Consider the following 25,505-nt stretch of genomic DNA (forward strand, 5'->3'; position numbering starts at 1 on the left):
GCACTGCAGTATTGCCTGCAGTAATTATTCGTGAAGAAAACTTCACAGGTGTGACCCATTGTTAATAAATAATAAATAACAGCGAATCAAAATAGGCTATTAACTTCATCTAAGCACGGTCTGTGCAGTTAAACTCTTGCCATTGAATGGATAACAAGGCTGTCAATCATTCAATCCACCAATCAGCTAATGGTTTCTCTTTGGCTGTTCTGTGGCTCTGCAGCTACCATGATTGACAGCCTTGTGGCCCAATCAGATAATGGTTTCTCTTGTGCCGTACTGTGGCTCTGCAGCGAGCTTGTTTTCAAAATAATGTTTTATCTCAGGAAGATAACTTGTCGTTACGCAAGTCTTGTGAATGTCTAAACAGGGCTGATGACATTGATGAAGATGATATCAATAACAACAATGCCTCTCCATTGTGCATCGTTTGATGATATATATATTTTTTTATCTCAGTCGTTGTAAAACGAAAGCCTGCAGTGCTTAGCCTGGACGCAGCCGAAGTGTAGTAGTTCTAACCCCGACTAACCTTAATGTCATGCACTTGTCCTAATAAACTAACCTACACTGTAACACGCAACACTTTGATGAACATTGTTACTCAGCTGATAGAGTTATACCCTTCTTGCTGTCTTGTCGCACAGAACTTGTAAGTCGCTTTGGATAAAAGCGTCAGCTAAATGACTAAATGTAAATGTAAATGTAACGTCACTCGGGAGACAAAAGCCAAACATCAATTTGATGCAACAAGCTGGCTCGCGATGCACTATTGTTTACATTTTCCATGGGATTAATGCAAGCGGCTCGAGTCGGACTCGTCACATGGAGAAGCTGCACTATTCAACGATATGGGTAAGTCGTGTCTTCTTGGCTTTAGAATGTCAGTTTGTGTAACGTTACTGTAACCGAATTGAAACCGCATCATAACTCCTACATCGACCATGTCACTTTTCAAAAGGCATGAATGAATGAAAACTTTATTTAACAGATTGCAGAATGGGTACAATATACAGTACGGCTCAAATAATTATTAAGGAGATGCAGACCAGATAAAGACTTTCGTCTTGTTTACATCAGGGTCCCCCATTTTCAATTCATAGTGAAATGTATCTTGTGTTATTAGGAGCCCTGCTAAAGTTGGTAGCTAACGTTATATTGATAATGTTTCAATATTATCAGGTTGATATTATTAGGTTGATAATGGTGTCAGTGTTTCAGATAGCAAGGTGGAGATCTTTGTTAACTAGTAGAGCTTTGGTTGAGAGAGATTACAGTGCTGTCTCTTAAAACTCATAAACAAGTATTGAGCAAGACGAGTTAGTCTGTTGTGTTGTGCGTATTGTATGGGAGGGATAATGATGACTGTGTGTAACTAGGAGGGATATGAGGACTGTGTGTATGTGGCACTGAATTGATGTAAACAAGACGAAAGTCTTTCTCTGGTCTGCATCCCCTTAACAATTGTGTGTATTGAGCCGTACTGTATTGTACCCATTCTGCAATCTGTTAAATAAAGTTTTCATTCATCATTCATTCATTCATTCATTCATTCATTAATTCATTCATTCATTCATTCATTCATTCATTCATTCATTCATTCATTCATTCATTCATTGTGTTACATAAAACCAATCTGTGGCCTTGTGCAGAGGAAGGTGGTAAATACATGTTAGATATTCCAATGTACAGTTTTGCATACCATTGACTCTAAGAATGGTCTGTGTTATTGAAATCGTCACAGCAATATAGTTTGTTTATACTTCAGAAGTATGATATTTAAACATGGTCCCCAAAATGAATGGAAGCGAATGAGGAGCCTGACACCTGGGAGGAATGGGGGTGTTGCAGCGTTGGGGATGTTTAAAAAATATAATTTAATATATAATATAATATAATAATTTGTGCTTCACCTAAAAATTTGGTCAGCAGCCTCCACTGACACACTAATAAAAACTGATGTTGTTGCAATCAGTTTTTGGTAGCAAGAAATAAACTGAGGGTATCTGCAGGTTTCAACAAGTTCAATTTAAGAGTTTTTAAGACCTTTTAGAGCAGGGGTCTCAAACTCCTGGCCCATTTGACTATTTGCGGCCCGCCCCACCCTTCCGTCTGGCCCGCAACGTGATATCAAAATATGTTGTAATCCGGCCCGCTAAATCATTTCTAGTCAACCTATACAGCGCCAAGTAGCCTCCAGCTGCAGCCTCGGAGATTGGTCCAGATTGGGCAACTTCCGCCCAGCCACAAGATTATTTCTCCCGTGACAGGACAATGCGCTGATTGGCGGAAAGTACGGAAGTATCTCGAAGTACGTCTGACGTATCTCGAATTACGTCTGACGTTTAATTCTCTACGTTAGCGAACGTTAAACGTTGTATTCATAAGATAAGATAAATTCAGCAGCATGGGGAGGGCCGGGGGGAGGGGAGGTACAGGTAGTTGTAGAAGACATAGAGGTACAGGTCACATAATTATAGTACAGAATAAAAAGGCAGTGTAAACAATATACAATATTATTAACTCTAATAATAACACGCCTCGCGGGCTCATTATAATACGAGAGCCGTGGGTCTGCATTGTATAGAGCGGATCCCCCGGCCGTATTCAAGCGCTGGAGCGCTTTGCGATGGATCAAAATTAGATAGGAATCAAATGTAATTGTCATCATACAGCACCTATAGCTATATAATGGAATAGACTGTATTAATATAGTAGTAATAATAGTAGTTGGCTAATTGCGCGCTTCTGGCCACCTCCCGCAGTGCGCGCATACACACATACTGTATACAGTACGTGCAAAATTAGTTGTCAAGAGCCAATCGCACAGGTTGCCTCATCTCATCTGGCTCTGCAAATAGATCTAGAGTCTGAATATCATATATAGCCTGCTGATGATCTCTCTCGAGTCAAATCCATTCTGAGAACGGAATGCAGTGCCCGCAACGCAGGTCTTGATTGATTGATTGATTGATTGAAAATTGTATTAACAGATTGCAGAATGGGTACAATACAGTACAGCTCAATACACACAATTGTTAAGGGTATGCAGACCAGAGAAAGCCTTTCGACTTGTTTACATCAGGGTCCCCCATTTTCAATTCATCATAACATAATATTGACATACACGACATACAGATAGACAGTACTGCTACATCTATACATTTATGACATACCAGATTTGCAAATACAGTATTGTTTGTGATACAAAAAGAGTACAGAAAAGAGAGTATATACATTTGACGTAGAAACTGTACATTGGAGGAGGTTGGGTAGGTGGGGGGGGGGGGACTGTACATTGGAGGTGGTTGGGGGGGGGGGGGGGGTCGGGTAGGAGGGGTGGGGGGGTGGGGGACAATCACACTGTACAACTGTACAAGCAAAACTGTACATTGGAATATTGACAAAACCATACTTGGTCGGTCATTTACTGTACATTGGAGGGGGTTGGGTTACAACACAGGAGCAGAGTATAAACAACAGTACAGGAATGAGAAACAGTCTAAATGGGTTTTAACATTTTAGTTTATTTCATGCGGATATGATCTGTAATACCTGATCGGTACAATATCTACTAACCTGATCAATACAAGCACCCCCCCCCCCCCCCCCTCTCGTCAGCGCAGACGTACTTGCTTTTGATTTTGACGTTCAATTAACACGTTCGCTAACGGACGTAGAGAAACGTCAGACGTACGTCAGACGTACTTCAAGATACTTCCGTACTTTCCGCCAATCAGCGCATTGTCCTGTCACGGGAGAAATAATCTTGTGGCTGGGCGGAAGTTGCCCAATCTGGACCAATCTCCGAGGCTGCAGCTGGACCCTATTGGCAGCGCCGGCAGGCAAGAAAGCCACGTGTTGTCTATTCAGCTGCAGCATTTATTATTCACCCGTAGATGTCACTGTAGAGGTGCACAGTACGTTGTACTGCATGTTGAATAAACCAGAGGTAGAACCAGAGGTAGTTTTCATCAGAGAAGAGAGCGGCAATTTAAGAGAGTTATCTATCTATTGTTTGGACTTGAAATTTAACAACAATGTCTCTTTCCAAGGCAAAACACTGCATGACGACATTGTCAATGTGTGCAATGAATAAAGACTTATTCAAAGTCCAATTTTTTTTTCGTGGAGTTCAATGGAAATTGGCGAGTTATCTGGTAACATTTACGATCAGCTAGGCGACAAAGCTAGAGCGCTCACTGCATACTCCGTGATTGATTATTAAAATAACAAAGAAAAAATATTGTGCTTTCTTGTAGTTAGTAGTACTTGAATGTTGAAGTGGCCCTCCTATGAGACGACAATACCAGCAGTGCCCCCAAGCCAATTTGAGTTTGAGACCCCTAATTTAGAGCACATTTAATGCCAATACTAGCCAAAAAACACACATAGAAACACTGAAATGGTGGCTACACTTGCAGCACCAATTTTCATTCTCGCGCGTTCCATACAAGCTCTCGCCAGACGCACCAAGGTATAGCCCCGCAAAAAACAACGACTTGAATACAAAAACATTTCATATATTTAATATTATTTCATCTCCCGACGCCCCAAAATGTAATACCTGTGCAAATGAAATGTAAGACTTTTTAATACCTTTTAAGACGTATGAATTTAATACTTTTTAAGACTTTGTAATACCCTGCAGATACGCTGCTATTTTGAAAAGAGACAAAGGTTTGCGAAAGGCCAGCGGGCGGAAGACGGACCTGGGATGGTGCTGCCCACCGACAGGCCCTTGCCTCCGTCCGAGGGCTTCCCGTTGATGTAGACCCTCCAGTCCCCGTCCCAGCTCCGCCACGACACGCCAATGTGGTACCACTGGCCTGTGTTCACCGCGGGGCAGTCTGTGATCCGCTCCTTACCGTTAACATACAGCACCCAGCTGAGAGGGGAGGGGGGGGAATAAAAGGCGGGAAAATAGAATAAGGAAGCGAGAAAAAATATCAAACGAGAAAGAAGAGAGAGAGAGTACAAAGAGACAAAGAGAGAAATGGTTATGACCCGCAGGATAAAATATGTATGAGTACAGTGTCACTTGAATTACTCAACGCTAGTCAAACGAAGGACAAACAAAAAAAGTTGCATCAGATGGTGGTAACAATTTTATCTGACAGTTGTGTGATTTATAGTATTTTCTTTTGTTGTTGCGGTTGTAATTCACAACCGGCATTGTCCCCCGCATTGTTGACAATATTTCATGACCCGGGATCCGAGCCAACCCATGAAAACATACTGGATGTTGTTATTGCCAAGAACGCATTGGCAAATCGGCAATCGGCAAATCGGACTGATTTTCATGGGGAGAGCCAAGGCTTTTGGAAGTCAGTGACAGTGCGAATTAATCATCGTAATCGCAGAACAGGAAGAAGCTGTTTATACCAATCCTATAATATATTATGTGAATTAATATTGATTTAGAGTGTGATACTGTATACTTTATCTTCACTGTCTACAACTGCCTTACACTGTAATCATAACTACAGTACCTACCTCAAACTATACCCATATAACATGATAGAATGTACAATAATGCTGTATATACTGCATTATATGTATATATTTGTATCTGTCTGAATATACCTCCATGTAATAGTATATACTTGTATATACTATATCTATATCTGTATATCCCTTAACTCTTACTAGTTATGGCACTGGCCATGACTTGTTTTTATACCTGTATCACTGTATATAATACTATAACACTGTACATACATCAGATTCGCATTATTACTCAGTAGTACTCTTTCATATAATCCAGTTTAATCACTTGCACATTGTATATTGCTATTGCACTTTACTGCTACATTTGCACTCAGATGCCAACTTGTTTTCATTGTACTGTACTTTATGTATAATGTATTATAATCACAATAGATTTGAATCTAATCTACTGCACACACTGACCCATTATAATCAATGAGCAGGAAGGCGTTATCGCTGCCCTCCACCGCGTAGGAGATGGGCGTGCCGTAGTTGGTGGTGTCCGAGGACCTCATCCAGAACGTGCAGGTGATCTCCGTCAGCGCCGGCATCACCCCGTCCATCATCACGTAACCGTGGATACCGGACACCTCAAAGTCCAGGTTGAAGGCGGACGACATCTCTGGTGGACGATGTTTGTTATGATGAGCGAATAAAACATTGTCAAGTGTTGGTGGTGAAAAGATGTCTCTCTCGTTCAAATGCTACTGAGGTGTCAGATCGCCTTAATATTCTCTCCCTCTCTCCTCTCTTTCCCTCTCTCCCTATCTGTCTCTCCCTATCTCTCTCTCCTATTTTCTTTCCATAACTCTCTCTCTCTCTTTCTTTCCCTCTCTCCTCTCTCTCTTATTCTCACTCTCTCCCCCTCACTTGCTCTCTCTCAGTCTCTCTCTCCCTCCCTCTCTCTCTCTCTCGCTCTCTTCGTCTCTCTCTCCCTCTCTCTTATTTTCTTTCTCACCCCTCTCTCTGTCTCTCTATTTCCCTCTCTCATTCTCTCTCTCCCTCTCCTATTCTCTTTCTCTAACTCTCTCATCTCTCTCTCCTCCTCTCACCCCCCACCCCCCCTCTCTCTCCCTCCCTCTCTCACTCACTCTCCCTGTCCTATTCTCTTTCTCCTCCTCTCTCGATCTCTCTCTCCTCCTCTCTCACCCCCCACCCCCCCCTTTCTCATGTTGTGTTTCGCTTGCTATCGCTCTCAGTCTATCTCTCTCCCTCCCTCTCTCCCTCTCTCTTAGTCTCTCTCTCCCTCTCTCTCCTATTTTCTTTCTCTACCTCTCTCTCTCTCTTTCCCTCTCTCCTCTCTCTTTCTCTCACTCTCCCTCTCCTATTTTCTCTCTCTAACTCTCTCTCTCTCTCTCTCTCTCTCTCTCCTCCTCCTCTCTCTCTCCGGTAGCCATGGTGATGCGTCGCCTGTCCTACAGTACCTGTCTCACACCTGGTTCCGTTGAACCCAGGGAGGCAACGGCAGGTGTAGGCCCCCAGGCCGTCCAGGCAGCTGGCCCCGTTCACGCAGGGGTTGGGGTCGCACTCGTCCACATCCACCTCACACAGGCGTCCCCGGTAGCCCTCCACGCACTGGCATCTGGACGGAGAGGGGAACGGAACGTGATGGCATCGGACCTGCTCGCCCCAGCCAGTGTTGTAGTCGAGTCACTAAATCTCGAGTCCGAGTCGAGTCTCAAGTCCCCTGTGTTCGAGTCTGAGTCCAAGTCTGAGTCACCAAAGAAGAGCTCGAGTCGAGTCCGAGTCGAGTCCAAGTCATCAAGGTTGAGTCCACTCTACTCTGGCAGTCAAAGAGCTGACATACAAATAAAAAAGGTCTACAGTACATTAAACATGCCCTTGCACAAAATTCAATAATGTTATGGTATTAATATAGCCATCAATATTTTATGCCAAACGATTAGGGCCTATTACAATTAATTATTTGATAAATAACTGTATTTATTAATTAACAAGTCCAAGTCCACGTCTGCACCTTCCGAGTCCGAATGCAGTCAATGCTCGAGTCCAAGTCCCAGTCCGAGTCATCAGTGCTCAAGTCCAAGTCGAGTCACGAGTCCTGAAAATCAGTCCAGTACTTGAATCCTACAACACTGGCCCCAACGTTCTAAACGGTTCAGTGCTGCGGCGGCTGCACACGTAGCCTCTCACAACGAGATTTGTCTTGCTGGTAGTTAACCCTTTCACTGCCGCACTACCAAACGGTTAACCCTTTACTATCACTATAGTAAAGGGTTAACCTTCTGTAGTGTGGCAGTGAAAGGGTTAACCTTCTGTGTATTGTCGCAGTGAAAGGGTTAACCGTTTGGTAGTGCGGCAGTGAAAGGGTTAAGAGGAAGCGGCTTCGGAAACGTTTCCATCACGGCACTGACTCAAACCTCATCTCTTAATTGACCTGATCTCGAGCCCCCCCCCCCCCCCCCCCCCCCCCCCCCCCCCCTCTTTTCATGATCCTCCAATCACAACCGTTGCTTCCCATGTCCAAGCGACAGTTGTGATTGGAGGATAGAAAAAAGAGGGTGGGGCTTGAGATCTCAATTCTGGATAGTTATCACACTTCTAAAATTATTTATAAAAAAAAGGGGGACTGATCCAGGATCATTTATCAGGTCCCATGACGATAATATACCTCACTATACATAGTTCAATTACTAATTTAACCACGATTTGTGGTAGTTAGGTGGTCATTTAACTACATTAAAATCTCAGTGTTAGGTGGTCATTTAACTACATTAAAATCTCAGTATTTATTTTTATTTTTGGGGGAGGTCATGTAGTAAAAAGACAGGCATAAGCGAGCATAAAAAAGATAGAGAGGTAGCAAGGTAAGGTAAATCACAGTTTTTCACATTAACATCCCAATAGGCCTCTCTGTTTACGGTTTCATTCAGTAATAAAAATTATAAAAATAGAATAGACAGAGTAAAAAAGTGCGGTTTGATAAAATTAATTGATTGAACCTAGTTGTAGGTTTAGTTTGACAAACTACAGAGTAGTTAATTAAGATGTAGTTTAACTACTTTTCATTGCGAAGCAGCTAGTAGTTTGGTAAACTACAATTCTAGAGACGTTTCCCCACTGCTTACCCGGTATGAGCCAATCGGGTCTCAGATCAGCATTCCAACTGTAAGATGCACGATAAATACATATCCTTTATTTGGAAATGGAAAACAGATGCCAAACCACGTACAAGTTCTCGAGAGGACAATGATTTCTATCCCACTGAATTCTGTCAGACAATAAAACGTAAATTATGGCAGCGTTTTCCATGTGTTTTAAATGTTGGGGGTCACAGGGATTCTCTGACCTCAATAACAAGCGGGGTCACCTGCTGGAAACGTCTGAATAAGTTCTGGCATCGAGAGTACAGCGAGAGAGTTGAATATACTACCGATAAACGACTAAACAAAACAAAACACAAAACGGTGACCATGTTACAGTCGACAGCATACTGTTTATCCCTTTCACTACCACACTACAGAAGGTTAACCGTCTGTAGTGTGGTAGTGAAAGGGTTCTGTGGTGTGGTAGTGAAAGGGTTAACCATTTGTCGTGTGGCAGTGAAAGGGTTAACCTTCTGTATTGTCGCAGTGAAAGGGTTAACCCTTTGGTGGTGTGGTAGTGAAAGGGTTAACCGTCTGTAGTGTGGTAGTGAAAGGGTTAACGACAGGTTATGTATATAACCTAGTTATATGAGTACTGGCTAAGCGTCCCGCTCTTAGCCATACCGAGATATACCTCATCTCATGTACCTAGTGTACTCCATGAACGAATAAAAACCAATACACCCAGCACCTGCCAGGCCCCGCCCTACTGCCGTACTATATAGTACTAGGCGTGGTCACCACTCACTCTTCCTCGGAAAATCGTTTCCAAAGAAAGGTTTGCCCAAAGGAACTCAGGGCACGCTAAGAGCGGGACGCTTAGCCAGTACTCATATAACTAGGTTATATACATAACCTGTCGTTATATACTCGTACTGGCATCGCGTCCCGCTCTTAAGCCATACCGAGATATGGGGTAGAGCGGACGCGAGGTCCGACAAATGCACCCCCTGAGGACCCGTAAGCCCACATCAGGGGGGAGGGGAGTCCCGTCACCCCACTCTTCCTAATGAAGAGGGGGCGGCAGTCAACTCCACCCGAGTGCGAACAAGAGGGAACTAGAACCTCTTGAACGCACAGCACAGGCGGAACCACGTGTGACACAACACATTGTGGCCCACACCCACACACGCCTGCTACCCCACCAAAGGACGGGAAGCAGGAGAGGCCACAGACCTCAGAACCGCCTGGGAGACAGAACCCCCGGTCATGTCCATGAGGTAAAACCTTACGAAGGGACCCGGTGAGGACCATGAAGCCGCATCACAGATGTCCTCCACCGAGGCCCCACCCAGGAGAGCGGCAGAGGCCGCCACCCCACGAGTGGAGTGCGCCCTGACGCCCCCAGGGTGAGCCAGTCCGGCCAACGCGTAGCAAAGGGCAATGCCCTCGCACAACCAATGGGACAGGCACTGTTTCGACAGTGCCTTACCAGCACGAGAGCCACCGTAACAGACAAAGAGGTGATCGGTAGCCCAGAGGCCCTGAGTACGGCTGAGGTAAACTCCCAAGCCCGGACCGGACATGACAGGTGAAGGCCCGCCTCCAACTCACTAGCGTGAGGAGGCGGATGAAACGCCTGAACCATAATATCCCTGGAGCGGAAGCACTCCGGATATTTTTAGGCACGAAGGCTGGATTAGGCCGCAGAGTGGCACCGCTATCGGAACGAAAAGACAGGCACTCTGGCCGTACCGAGAGAGCACAAAGCACACCCACGCGTTTAGCGGAGGTGATGGCCAGCAAGAACGCAGTCTTGAACGACAGCCGTTCCAACAGCGCTTGTTCAAGAGGCTCAAACGGGGCCAAGGACAACCGACGAGGACAAAATTGAAGATCCCAGCTCGGAGCCAAAGAGCGTTTTCACCGGCTTAAGGCGTCGAACGCCAAGCAGGAAACGCTTCACAAGAGGGTGGCCTTACACCACTCTTGGAAAATACGCCACCTACCCGCGTAACCCGCGATAGTGTAGGGAGCATGCGCGTTCCGGATGGTACCAACCACAGAAGGATCCATCCTCTCCAGACTCACCCTCTCACCAGCCAACCCACCAGCAGCTGGCCCAGCACAGGGAACTAACACAGAGACCCGTGCGCTTGAGAGAGGGCCCGCGATGACCAAGGAACAGGCCATGACGGGATACCAAGAGCTGGATCAGGACCGGGAACCACACAGCTGCGCCCCGGTCCGGCGCAATCAGGATCAAGGACCTGCGCTCCTCAACGTACCCGCCCCAACAACTGACCTAACAGATGTATGGGGGAAAGAATCCCAGGCGGCACGGCATCGGTCCCAGACCTGCCTGACTATGTCCGGACGTAATCCCCACCCGTCAGGGTGAGGACCGCCCCGCGACATTACACCTGTACCCACATTCACCCTGCCAGGGATGTGGAGAGCACTCAGGCCGCGCAGATGGAGAACGCCCATAGCCAGCCGCCCGCCGCCCGGTGCAGACGGGGGGAGCGTACTCCTCCCTGTCTGTCGATATACGACACTGACGTCGTATTGTCCGTCCTGATCAACACCGTTTGAGGACCAGAAGGACCGCTTTCAATACCAACACATTGAACGTAGCGCAGACCGGGCAGCATGGCTTGCCAGCTGCCCCCTACTGTGCTGGCCCGACGCGTCTCCAGCGAGGGAGGCGTCGGTGAAAAACGTGACGTGTGACAGCCTACTGCCCATGGGGACCCCCCTGGTGAGGACCCCAGGCCCTCCCTAGGGGCGAGGTCCCCCAGTACTGACACGGGAACCTTAGCCGCTTCCACTTGCCTCTCACCGGGTCTATTTCCATACTGGAAAACCCACCTCTGTAACCCCCTCCTGGGGTGAAGAGGAGGCCAAGAGGGACCACGGAATGAGCAGATGCCATCATACCGAGCAGGCGTATCACGGACAGCGGCGTAACCGTCCTAGGACGGAACCTCCTGAGCGTGTCGACAACACGCTCTGAGAGGGATGCCCATAGCACTCCACCCGTTGACTGGGAAGAGGAGTACTCTACTTCCAGTCTACAGCAAACCCCAGGCTGGTAGGAACCTGCCTGGTACGAGACCTGACGATCCACCTTGACCGCCAAGGACCAGAACGTCGTCAGGGCAGAATACACTTCGTAACCCCTGACGACGCAGAGGCCCCAGTGCGGCCTCCACGCACTTGGTGATGATGCGGGGAGCCAGAGAAAAGCCGAACGGCAGCCTCTGGTACTCATACGCTAACCCTGCAAAGGAAGCGTAGGTAAGCCCTAGGATGGAAGATCGGGGATGCGAATACGCATCCTACAGGTCTATGGAGGAGAACCAGACCCCCACCTGACAGTGTTCAACAGGTAGGAGACGATCCAAAAAATGCTGAACCTTCCCATGGGACAGGTCCAGCATGGGTCTGACACCCCCCTCCCGATTTCTCAGGCACCAGAGAACACCGGGAGGAAAACGCCACGACGATGGCTTGCTTCGTCCACAGAGATTGGATCTCGTTGACCAGAGCTGTCACCGCTGGTGACCCTGACAATAGGGTCTGTACCAAACCCGAAAATGGGTGGGGTTGTGTAACAAGTCCCCGCCTCAGCGTTCTCTCCATCCACCTCGACATATGGTACTGCTGTAGCCATATATGATGACACTCCCAACGCACCCGCCGCTATGTGGCGCAGGTCCACTAGGAACTGTAGATAGGCGGCCCGGTCCCACCCGCTGTGCGTAGCCAACCCTGGACCCGTGCGAGCAGAGCGTTCCGTGTCGGGACATCTGACCCTGACACTACCCACGAGGCAATCGCACCCAAGGGGGGACCCCGACAGAAAAGGCCGGTTTGATACGGGGGAAGCTGACATCAGTTCTAGGTGACAAAAGCTCCCCCACTGAACACCCCTCCAGAACATGCCGAGGAGTTATTCTGCAGCCGGACATGCAAGGTGTGAGGCCCCCATGGGTTCCTACACACCGTAGCCCTGCAGTGATATTACTACCACCCAAATCACGCGCGCCTGCGAGACCACTGCCAATCTTTCAGGAGTGGGAGGCACCAACATGATACCTGGCCTGGCGAAGGCAAGGTCGGGGAAGCCCGCACTGTGTGCCTCAAAAAGGTTTCGAGCCCCCCTGCTGACAACACTTATAGTTGACAGACGTAACACCAGGCTCAACCAAACACAGCTTATGGTGTGGGAGCCGCTTGACAGCACAACATTCTCACGGACAGACCCAGGCTCAGCCATCAACTGGGTGTCAGCCCCTGAGAAGCGAAAAGTGGGGCCGCACGCGCTTCAACGAAGGCACGTGGCCCGCAGCCAAAGGAAACAATCAGAGCCCCTTTTCCGCTGGTGTTGGGGGAGGGAGTGATCGGAGAGCGGGCTGCTTGCGGCAGGACGGCGACGGCTTGTATATTCCAAGCCGAGCTCATCCAACATGGCCGATCCCTCGGCCGCCAAGGCTGTCGGCCTTGTGGACACCTGTCGATTCAACGCCCAGGATACCTCTGGCGGGGGAAAACATGGCCGCCTGTCGAGGGCCTCGTCATCGCCGCTGACGAGGCCGTGCTCTCTCTTCTTCTGGCTGCGCGGTGTGAAGCGGTGTGGGGCCTAGGACAATACCGCCCACGCTCCAGCAGAAGACCAAAAGCCTCTGCGGAGAGGGGAGCCCTGAGCGGTTATAGCTTGCGGCTAGGTCAAAGCTAATAACGCCAACAACCTTGTGCGATGTGTCGACGTCGGCTGGCCCTCAAGGCCCCGCCACCAGACACCATTTTTTGATAGAAAAAACAGCAATTCGAACACAGTTACTAATCGCTGCCAATTCCATACCGTGGCGGTACAGGCTTTAGCAGCCCACCAGCCACTCGCCGGGCCGACCCACCTCATGGCGTCGGCCGGGCGGGGCACTGTTTCAACATGTCAAAAGCAAAGGACTGATGCTAACACGGAGCACCAGTGGTGGTTGCAAACAGCAACCTCCACTGTGGTGTGCATCATGAAGGGGTTAATGAATAAATGAACTAACACCACGAATATACTGTAGAATGGGCAAGCCCATGCACACAACGTTAAGGGGATGCGGACCAGAGAGAACCAGTCCCGCATTCATTCATAATATTCACAACAGCACACCAGCCCTAGTACTCAGCCCATTTACCCATGAAAGGTAAACAAAGCCCCCCCCGCAATACTCCCCCAGTAGACACCGATTGACCGTCAGCATGAATGGTTGAGAGGAGGGAAGACTGTAGTATAGACAGACATTCCCGTAGCAGGGAGACAGAACAGAAACAGTAGCCCAATATAGCATAGCGTTAGCCGCGCGCTCCAGGATAACGGGGAAAACAACGTTTACCCGGCTACCTGGCTACCTAGCCGCAGCCAGGATTCAAAGCCAACTAGCCGGCTAACCCAGCTCGCTAAATGCTGCATGTAGCTAGTTAGCTGAACTGGAGCTAGGTAGCCAGATAGCTAAATGCCCCGCGTCGGTGGTTGAACTGGAGCTAGGTAGCCAGGTAGCTAAATGCCCCGCGACGGTAGTTGAACTGGAGCTAGGTAGCCAAGTAGCTAAATGCCCCGTGACGGTGGTTGAACTGGAGCTAGGTAGCCAGGTAGCTAAATGCCCCGCGACGGTGGTTGAACTGGAGCTAGGTAGCCAGGTAGCTAAATGCCCCGCAACGGTGGTTGAACAACACTGTTTTTTTCACTGGTAGTTTGTGGAAATGAACCAACTTTCCTCTCTTTCACACGATAAAATTTGTTTGAACAGCCAGGAGCAATAAGAACCACCGCGGTCCCGTTGTTTGGTAGGCAACGTTGCATTTACTGACACTCCATGTTTACTAGGTAGCTAACCAGCAGGAGCCAGACCAAACCAACACCGTGACGTCACCAAACAAAATGGTGGCGCCCATGTTGATAAATGCTTCAAAAAAGGACATAACAAATAGTTTTTTCTTAGAAACTGCTTATTTTTATAACGTGATTTTTTCTGTGGATTATCTAAATACTAATTTGATGCTATGACTATGTTTATATCGCTATGCTTCATCTCCCCTTTCGTCTTTAGTGTGGTAGTGAAAGGGTTAACCTTATGTGGTGTGAAAGTATTAACCCTTTGGTAGTGTGGTAGTGAAAGGGTTAACCATTTGTCGTGTGGCAGTGAAAGGGTTAACCGTCTCAGTGTTTCCCACAGGATTTAGTGAAACGGTGGTGGTGGGCGAACCTCGGCCCCTCTAGGGGGGTCCGGGGGCATGCCCCCCGGAACTTATTTTTTTATTTTAAAGTTAAATGCATCAATCTGGTGCAATTTGAGAGCAAAATAAAGAGGCCAGATCTATGATGAACTTTGTGCTCAAAACCAGGGATGTCCGATATTATCGGCTGACCGATATTATCGGCCGATATCGGCAGTAAAATGTGATATCGGAAAATATCGGTATCGGTTTAAAAAAAGAAAAAAAACAATAACAATATTTGTTATATATATATCCAGTGAAATTATTAGTTACCTGAAATTATTCTGTTTTTTGGGGTGGGAAACCCTGCATATATCGGTATCGGTTGATATCGGTTGATATCGGTATCGGAAATTAAGAGTTGGACAATATCGGAATATCGGTATCGGTAAAAAAGCCAATATCGAGCATCCCTACTCAAAACACAAAATCGACTAGAGCAGTGCTTCCCAATCCTCTCCTCGAAGCACCCCAGCCGTTCAATGTATTTGTTAAATTCCACCACCAGCACACCTGATTCAACTTAACTAGCCCTTTATTAGTTGAATCAGGTGTGCTGGTGGTTGAATTTAACAAATACATGGAACAGCTGGGGTGCTTCGAGGAGAGGTTTGGGAACCACTGGACTAGAGCATACATTTGAGCCATCAAAGAAAAATTAAGCAAAAGTGGTTACCTGTGTTGAACTAGTTTATTTTTTAGAAAAAAAAATATATATACTGGATTACTATTACGACTACTACCACTGGCAATACTACTGATACATCCCTATTGGCAAACTTTATATACATATATATATATATATTTAATAATTAAAAAAAAATTATTATTATTATTTTTGGTTCATTATAAAACTGTGGCGGGACCAATTAGACCAATTAGCGGGCCGCCACAGTCTAAGTAATTAATGGGAAACACTGCTGTAGTGTGGTGGTGAAAGGGTTAAACTTCTGTAGTGTGAAAGTATTAACCCTTTGGTAGTGTGGTAGTGAAAGGGTTAACCGTCTGTAGTGTGGCAGTGAAAGGGTTAACCTTCTGTAGTGTGTTAACCCTTTGGTAGTGTGGTAGTGAAAGGGTTAACTGTCTGTAGTGTGGTAGTGAAAGGGTTAACCTTCTGTGGTGTGAAAATGTTCAACTGTAGCCTGAAAAAGGTTTCTACTTAACTTGTTGTTTAACCTTTATTTACCCAGGGTAGGTTCGCTGAGCACAGATGCTCTTTTTCAGCTACGCCCTGCTTCACATTCACACAGTTCCATTCATACCTGGGAGCTGCCCAGTACAACCACAGTCTGACACCATTGGCCACTGAGCAACTCCACTGGAGCAGTTGGGGGTTAAGTGCCTTGCTCAAGGGCACTTCGGCGGCAGATTTTTCCTGCCGGTCCCGGGGATCGAACCGGCGACCTTCCGGTCACAAACCCGCTTCTCTAACCATTAGGCCACCGCTGCCCCCAATTAGCATATCATGGGGGATCATTGGAAAGCCACACTCATTGGCTACAACCCTGTCCAAAATCTTTCGAGATCGCCAAATGATTGACGGAGCTAGAGCCCCCGGAGGTCGGGGGTGGTAATGTGTACTTTGGCGCACGCCTCACATATCGGCATGTACCTCGAGAACCGCTGAATGGATTTTGTCACCTGAAAGGGCAATTGACAGGCAACAAATAGGGCTTTAATTCTATCTATATATTGTATAAAACAAATGCACACCCAATGCTGCTAGAGGTCGGCAAAGTGGCGCGTCGCGAATCGTCCTCATGAGGGCCCACATGTGGGCCCTTGGATGTTAAGAGGTTCTGTTTTTTAAATTATTTTTGTTGTAGCCAAGAGTAAATACCATAACCCTATCAAAACAGTAGTCAAAGTGTATATTTTAATTTTTTTTTTTAAACTTTGACCAGTCAGCTGGTTCTTTTCGCATTTATCGCTTTTTCTGTTCAAGTACGACCGACAGAAACAGGTTGAATGGGGTATAGATGGGGGGAGAGACACTCTGAGAAAATACGGCGAGTCCGGGAGTCGAACCCCAGATCCGTGACGCGCACGGTTGTCCCCGACGCCGAAATAGCGTTCGAGGTACGCGGTGAGCTACTGGAGCTCCCCGTATATTTTCATTTTTACCGATGTTTTATACGATTTACCGAAAATACGAATTTATCAAAGAAATGCTAATTATATATCTCTTTTATTGTAAAACCGCAAGGAAATGTCTAAATCCAGATTCAACCCTGCCATTGGAAAGAGGAGCCTTTTCCCTATCCATAGATGTATGATTTGATCATAATACGGTCAAGGTCAAGTTCAAGGTCAAATATGAATTTATAATTAAAATCGATTATCATTTATTACTGTATCTACAAATCCTTCTGTTTAATCATCTTCCCTTTATTCATTTGCTTAGATTTGTTTTACACTTGATCTCAAGAAGGTGCTGAATGAGCTCAGTGAGCGAGCTCAGCTTTTGTACACAATTGTAACATGGTGTTATTCACCGGCACAGATGCAAAAGTAAATCATAATCATAATCTCCCTTTTTTTCAATTTACTCAAGCCTAGTAACAGACACGATATTTCTGACACTGGAAATACATACCCCCAGGTCCCTAGATGTTCCTAGATACCAAGAACATGCAAATTGGCCTTGTAGAAGTGGAGCAATCTTCCATTTACTTAGGCATGTACCTTTAGGCGAGATTTCTGAAAAGAGCAGTTTCACCCTATTAGTTATTACCTGAAGTTATTGACAGCATCCAGACACAAGCCTCCGTTCAGACAGGGGGCGATGTAACATTCGTCCACATCGACTTCGCAGCTGTCCCCTGAGAAGCCCATGGAGCAGGTACAGAAGTAGGCTCCCATCAGGTCCTCACACGCCCCTCCGTTCAGACACGGGTCGGACAGACACTCGTCTATCTCCAGCTCACAGCGGGAACCTACAAAGAGATGAAACATAATTATAATAATAATATATAGGAAGCAAAAAGAAAAAAAAGAAAGAAATGTAAAAAAGCAATACTTTACACCATCTAACAATGTAATAATATGTGGCCTGAAAGCAGAGGGTAAAAAGATGTGTAATAATATTGACTTCACAAGTATCCCATGTTAAATGTTGACGTTAATCGAATGATATACCATACAGAACATACAGAGATTAAAGAAGTTTCACGAGGGCGGCTACGTGGTGCAGTGGGCAAGGCGCTCACCACGAATACTGGAGACAGGGCTCGAACAGGTACGCCTCCCTGTTCGAGCCCAGCACTCCACATTGCTTTCAGTTTAGCTGGTCGTCCGCACTAATACACATTGGCAGTATTAGGGGGAGGGAAACTGATGGGTGGGGATCGGGCGTTGTGGACAGCGACTCCTACAGGTCGGTTGGTGCGCCTGCGCAGTAGAATCAGGAAGCGACGGGGGCGGGGCCCCTCCAAAGCCCAGACCCTGACACTGAAAGATCGAGCCGCGCAGGTGGAAAGATGCGACTGCTGTTACCTCGAGTATGAAGGCATGAAACAGCGTTCAAAGACAGGGGAGGGTAGAATTGGATGATACGAAAATTGGGATGGGAGAAAATGGGAGAAAAAGTGGATAAAGAAAAAGAAGTTTCACGTGTCCCTGCAGAAGGAATCATGTGATCCTTGTGAATATAAATCATGGACTAAGGTTGAGAAAACATTATTAAAGTATTACCTGCTATATAGTTTATTTATTTATTTAACAAGAGCATGCACATCCAAACCATAAACACTAGGTGGACAGAAGAACATGTATGTATTTGTATTACCACCAAGTGACTCTTGAAACGTCGGTAATGTGGCGGTAATATGTAATACATATGTACAGTTACATACATATGTACATACAGTTGCATACATATGTACATACAGTTACATACATATGTACATACAGTTGCATACATATGTACATACAGTTGCATACATATGTACATACAGTTGCATAAATATGTACATACAGTTGCATACATATGTACATACAGTTGCATATATATGTACATACAGTTGCACATATGTACATACAGTTGCATACATATGTACACACAGTTGCATACATATGTACATACAGTTGCATACATATGTACATACAGTTGCATACATATGTACATACAGTTGCATACATATACAGTTGCATATACGGGTCAGTGAGTCCTGTGGGCTGTACTGTAGAGTAATCCTAACGAACCATCGCATGACAGTATGAGGTGAGGTTAAACTGTCGCTTCCTGAGGGGTGAAATGGGGGGGGGGGCAGGTTCTCTTGCGCTGTACACGGGGGGGGGGGGGGGTAATTAGACCCCGGTATCTAACCTGTGAAGCCGTCGACACAGCTGCAGCTGAACCGGTTGACCTCGTCCACGCACACGCCCTCGTTCAGGCAGGGGGACGACGTACACTCGTTCACCTCCGCCTCGCAGAGAGAGCCTGCGACCAACACACGTATCATTTTATTTCAACCAAAAATGCTTAAACAATAATGTTAGTGATAGAAGGGAACACATTTTGTGCAAAAATGGAAAGCTTGCCAATGTTCATGAGGCAGAATTATTACAATAGCCGACAATACATTTTCCCAATGATAAATCCCTATACGGGTGGACCGCGCGGGAAACTAAAGTGACGTCAGACTACACCTCCCTATAGTGTATACAGTAGCGTTCCTGATGCAGATACAGAGACAATGTACCGGTATGTGTAAGTTGATGCTAAAACAGATTAGATACTTCTTATAGACATCAAATCTCTAAAAACACAATCATCAAATATGTCAGAGCTTCTAGACGAAGCCAAAATAAACACTTTGCTTCCGTACCTACGAAGCCCGGCTTGCACTGACACTGGAAGTCACCCATGCCGTCCCTGCAGAGGCCGCCATTCTGGCAGGGGGCGGAGTCACACTCGTCAATGTCACTCTCACACTTGGCACCTGGAAGGAGTTGTATTTTGCAGGTGAGGTCACTCCATATAACCAATATATAGTATAGTTATATATATATATATATATATATATATATATATATATATATATATATATATATATATATATATATATATATAACCTAAACGAAAAGGTTGACAGGCCTTTCTCTCACAACAAGAGACAGCTAGTGAGATGGGAAATATTGATAGGAATATATGGCAATGTAGGATACTAATGATGTATACTAAATGATAGGGGTCGATGAATACATTGTATTACTAAATGATAGGGGTCCGTGTATACATTGTATTACTAAATGATAGGGGTCCATGTATACATTGTATTACTAAATGATAGGGGTCCATGTATACATTGTATTACTAAATTATACGCTGTATGACTGAGAACCCCGCCCTCCTTTCTTGATCCTCCAATCCCAACTGTTGCTTTCCGTCTGCGTGATCGGTTGATCAAGAAAAAGAGGGCGGGGCTTGAGATAGTACTTTAGAGTAGAGAGGACTTTACCGGTGAATCCAGGCATGCAGGTGCAGACGTATCCGGCCCCTAGCTCCTCACAGGTCCCCTTGTTCTGACAGGGGGGTTCAGGAAGCACTCGTGGAACACCTGCGGGGACAGCCAATCAGATCATTAGCTTCACACACACACACACACACACACACACACACACACACACAGACACCGACATCTTCATGCTTTGTTACGTGCATTCCTCTGGCGGTGGACCTTGAAACAGCGATGGGGGCCGTGGATATACAGCCTGTCAAGGACTTCTTTTTGGCTGAAGGTCCGTCAGTGAAAAACTATATTCCCATTTTACATTTATGTTTACATTTAGTCATTTAGCTGAACGCTTTTATCCAAAGCGACTTACAAGTTCTGTACGACAAGTCATCAGGAAGGGTACAACTCTTACAGCTGAGTAACAATGGGCCTCATTCACCAACATGTCTCTTATATTCTTTCTTACCTGTCTATTATTAAGAGAAAAATAAGAAAAGCCATCGCCACATTCATCAAGCCATTCTTAAAGTCCAAATCCGTTCTTACCCAGGTGTGTTGAATGATGAATCCCACCTGTTCTTAAACTGAAATGCGCATTTGCGCTCAATTTATTTGCATACAAACACGCCTGCCATCTGCTTATAAGGCGAATGAGGCGTGTGTAAAACATCTGATCCCTGTCTAATCCATTCAACAGGAAGCGATTTGCGACCGATCTCAAAATGACACACACGCACACACACACACACACACACACACACACACGTCTCACGACTCACGACTCAGTGCATGTGTGTTCCTGTGGGTCGCTCATGTGTGTGTGTGTTAATCTGATGACAAATAAAGACTTATACTTGTACTTATACGTATACGTACTGTATAGTGCGAAATAAATCCTTCCAGCAAAGTAGGCTTTGTCAATACTGAACGACTGCACGCTTGTCAAGAACCAATCGTGCAGTAGGTTGGGAAATACCGGATCTGTCACCTGTCATCTCTCTCTGAAAGGTCCCTGTGGCTAAAACCCAGACTGCACTGAGAACTTGTAGGTGTGGAGCAGAGCAGAGAAGAGAAGAGAGGAGAGGAGAGGAGAGGAGAGGAGAGGAGAGGAGAGGAGAGGAGAGGAGAGGAGAGGAGAGGAGAGGAGAGGAGAGGAGAGGAGAGGAGAGGGGGGAAGAGAGGAGAGGTTGTAAATATGCGTTCTATGCATACGGCCTGGGCAGCCAGAGCATCTAACTGATCTAACAGCAATATATAATCCATTTCAGAAGCAGAACGCACGCAATAAGTTTAATTATTATTATTGATAAGTTCTGGGTTTATAAAGTCGTATTTGGGGCAATTGACCAATGGTTTGCTTTCAACCCATGAACTCCTTCCTCTCTCACCTTTTTATTTATATTTTTTTTAGTGTATCTACTAAAACTGTATTGTATTGTATTGTATTGTATTGTTTGTTTTGTAAAGTGTCTTTGAGCATTAGGAAAAGCGCTATATAAATCTGATGTATTATTATTATTATGAATGGTAGGCTTTTTTAAATGTTTCTCATCTGGGTAAGAGTTTCTTATCTGGGTAAGAGTGCTCTCGACCACTCTTAGAATTTGGTCTTGCCTAAGAGAAAAGCAAAAATAAGAAAACATTGCTGAATTGAAGAACAAATTTGAAGAACAAAATAAGAAGAAATGCTAGTTAAGAACGAAAACTAGGGGAGCTCCAGTAGCTCACCGCATATCTCGGCACTATTTCTGCGTCGGGGAAAACCGTGCTCGTCACGGATCTGGGGGACACGAGTTCGATTCCCGGACCCGCCGTTATTTCTCAGAATGTCTTCCCCTGCTCTACATCCCGTTTCAACCTGTTTCTGTCGGTCATGCTTGACCAGAAAAAGCGATAAACGCTAAAAAAGAAAGTAAAAAAAAAAGAAAAACTAAATCTGTTCTTATATCGCTTCATGAATGAGGCCCAATGTTCATCAAACAGTGCTGAAACCTGGGTGCTGCAGTGTTGAGTACATAGTAGTAAACACATTAGTATAGTAGGAAGAGTGCATGATAGTAGAAGACAGTAAGAAGGTTTGTTTATTAATCTTAATGAAATCACGTAGCACATACTATGAACATTGGAGACAAATCAGGACGTTTACTCGCCCATCAACTCAAAAGGAACGCAGCTTCCCGCTCAATCCCTCAAATTAAAGACCCATCTGGAAACCTAACACACTCTGACCCTCTACACATTATTAAAGTTTTTTAATCATACTACTCCCCTGTCTCTCCTCGACGTCGATGTAAAGGTGCTGGCAAAACTATTGGCCTCTCTCTTGGAAGGGGTGCTCCCGGGAATAATATCGGAGGAGCAAACAGGTTTTATTAAGGGCAGACACATCTTCTTTAACACTCGTACACTCTTGCACAAACTTCTTCTATATGCGGATGGTCTTCTATTGTTCATAACTAATCCTTCTTCTGGTATCCCAGCCATTCTATCCATCCTGGACAATTTTAGCTCATTTTCGGGGTACAAATTAAATCTTCAAAAGAGTGAATGTTACCCCATTAATAACTCTGCCCTGAATTTGCAACACTCGGACCTGCCCTTTAAATTTAGCACGTCCGGCTTTAAATACCTTGGAATCAACGTCACCCGTTCAATATCTGGCTTGTTCTCTGCTAATTTTGCCGCCCTAGTCTCCAAGACCAAGTCTGACCTTCAGAGATGGAACAGTCTCCCACTCTCGTTGATTGGCAGAGTGAATAGCATAAAAATTAACATTCTACCCAAATGTCTCTATTTGTTTCAAAATATCCCCCTATTCCTGTCCCAAAACTTCTTTAAGACACTTGACCAAATGATAGGCTCTTTTTTATGGGGCAACAAAAGACCCAGAATCTCCAAAGCTCTCCTTCAGAGATGCAAGCTAAGTGGGGGCATTGCACTGTCCATTTTTCGCCTGTACTACTGGTCTGCACACATTCACAAGGTCAACTACTGGCTTGAGTCTCCTAACACTCCCTGGTGTAGGTTAGAGTCTCGCTACTGCTCTTCATCTTCCCTACCTGCCCTTATCTATTCTTCTCTGCCTTTTAAACCTAGCCAGTTTACAGATAGCCCAGTGGTTCTTAACACATTAAGGATCTGGCAGCAACTTAGACGCCATTTTAAGTTCTGTTCTGCATCCACAATGGCCCCAATATGTAAAAACCATCTGTCCCCCCCCCCCCATTCTACAGACTCAACTTTTTCTCAGTGGCACAATAAAGGTATTAAGACATTTAAGGACTGGCCGGCTCGGTGGTGTAGTGGGCAAGGCGCTCGCCACCAATGCAGGAGACGCTGGGTTTGAGCCCAGCTCTCCGCATTGCTATCAGCTTGGCTGGTCGTTCATACTAATACAATTGGCAGTATTAGGGGGTGGGAAGCCGATGGGTGGGGATCGGACGTTGTGGACAGCAACTCCTACAGGTCGGTTGGTGAGCCTGCGCAGCAGAATCAGGAAGCGACGGGGGCGGCGTGTCCCTCCCACGCAGACCCCCGACGCTGAGAGATCGCGTTGTGCAGGTGAAAAGATGCGATGGCTGCTTCCTCGAGTACCGGAGGGGACACGTGATGTAAGGCTTCGTCCACATTGCAGCCGGCTTGTGGGAGGCATGGCCTAACAGCGTTCGAGACAGGGGAGGGTAGAATTGGACGATACGAAATTGGGATGGGAGTAAAAAAAGCAGAACGCACTCACTTCAAATACACACCAAAGAGCATCTATCTCAAGGATCTATGATACCCTTATGTCATTCAACGACAGTGATTCAACCAAAGCTAGAACCAAATGGGAACGGGAGCTGGGGATGGAGTTTAATAATGACTGGTGGGATGAGGCCATAGAGAGAATACACACCACTACGTCCTGTGCTCGTCTCAGCCTCATACAACTCAAAGTACTACATAGAGTTCATTTCTCCAAATCCAGGCTCTCCGAGATATACCCGGAGGTGGAGGATAAATGCAGCAGGTGTCATAACACACCCTGCAATCTTAGTCACATGTTCTTTACGTGTCCAGAACTCCACACCTACTGGAGTGGTATTTTCGACACTTTGTCCACAGTACTTAATTTAGATCTGTTGCCATGCCCACTGATAGCAATCTTTGGAACCCCTACTGAGACACAGCTCTTAACTCTAAACAAAAAACAATTATCGCATTTAATAATAATAATAATAGATCAAATTTATATAGCGCCTTTCATAGAACCCAAGGTTGTTTCACAATCAGGACAAAAAATAGGGCTAGGGAAATAGGGGGAAAAAAGGGGATGAGGGAAGGTAAGGGATAATGGATAATGGACCTAATCTAATCTAAACTAATTGATGGGGAAAAGCCTTGGTGAAGAGGTGTGTTTTTAGAGCAGTTTTGAAGGTGTCCAGGGTTGGGGCATTGCGGATTTCGGGGGGGGAGAGAGTTCCAGAGGGTAGGGGACGCCACGCTGAAGGCTCTGTCCCCGAAAGTCCGTAACCTGGTGCGAGGGATGGAGAGGAGACCTAGATCAGAGGATCGTAGGTTCCGGGATGGAGTGTGCTGGTGGAGGAGATCAGACAGGTATCGGGGGGCGAGGGCATGGAGGGACTTGTAGGTGAGGATCAGGAGTTTGAAGGTGATCTCTCTTAGCGAGACGCATTATATTGTTAGACTGGAAATCCGCCAACAGTCCTTCTATAGCACAATGGCTCAATAGTGTCATGTTCTTTCTCAAACTTGAGAAAATAAAATACACTATCAGGGGTTCAAGTAAAACATTTTACAACATATGGCAGCCCTTTATAAGCCATGTTAACAAACTACAGCATCTGCCTCCCGGCTGATCCCGATATTCACCTGCTCTCTCAAATATAGTCTGGGTTGCTGGGTTTCTCCTTCCCGGGTGAACTGTACTGTTATGTCTGTCAGGCCTCTCCTTTTTGGATGAGCTGACTTGGTGTCCAAGGGGTCTCTCCTTCCTGTGTGAACTGACATGCTGGATCTATCGGAGCTCTCCTGCACCTGTCGAGCAGACACTGACTAGATGCTAGATCCCACCCCAGCCACTCCCAGTAGTTAAATATGTAGATGCAGCTTGTGTGTGTGCATGTGTGTATAGGGGGGAGGGGAGGGCGTAGGGGGGTGGGTTACTGGGAGGGCTCAGTTTGTTTATTGTAATTTCATTTATCATTTATTTAATGTATTAAATCAGATATTT

General features: G+C 46.0%; 1 protein-coding gene across 1 annotated transcript in view; it reads right to left on the bottom strand.

Annotated features, from left to right (window-relative positions):
* Positions 1–25,505, bottom strand: part of LOC311227718 (sushi, von Willebrand factor type A, EGF and pentraxin domain-containing protein 1-like) — a gene marked incomplete at its 5' end in the record, with an annotated part of 184,332 nt that overhangs the window by 130,979 nt on the left and 27,848 nt on the right. The window contains 8 exon segments of the mRNA XM_084313483.1: positions 4,713–4,888; positions 5,914–6,112; positions 6,915–7,072; positions 17,548–17,749; positions 19,141–19,254; positions 19,643–19,756; positions 20,276–20,348; positions 20,351–20,374. Coding sequence (XP_084169609.1) covers positions 4,713–4,888; positions 5,914–6,112; positions 6,915–7,072; positions 17,548–17,749; positions 19,141–19,254; positions 19,643–19,756; positions 20,276–20,348; positions 20,351–20,374 — 1,060 coding nt within the window.

This window comes from Notolepis coatsorum, assembly GCF_963971535.1.
Source record: "Notolepis coatsorum genome assembly, chromosome: 4".
NCBI lineage: Eukaryota > Metazoa > Chordata > Actinopteri > Aulopiformes > Paralepididae > Notolepis > Notolepis coatsorum.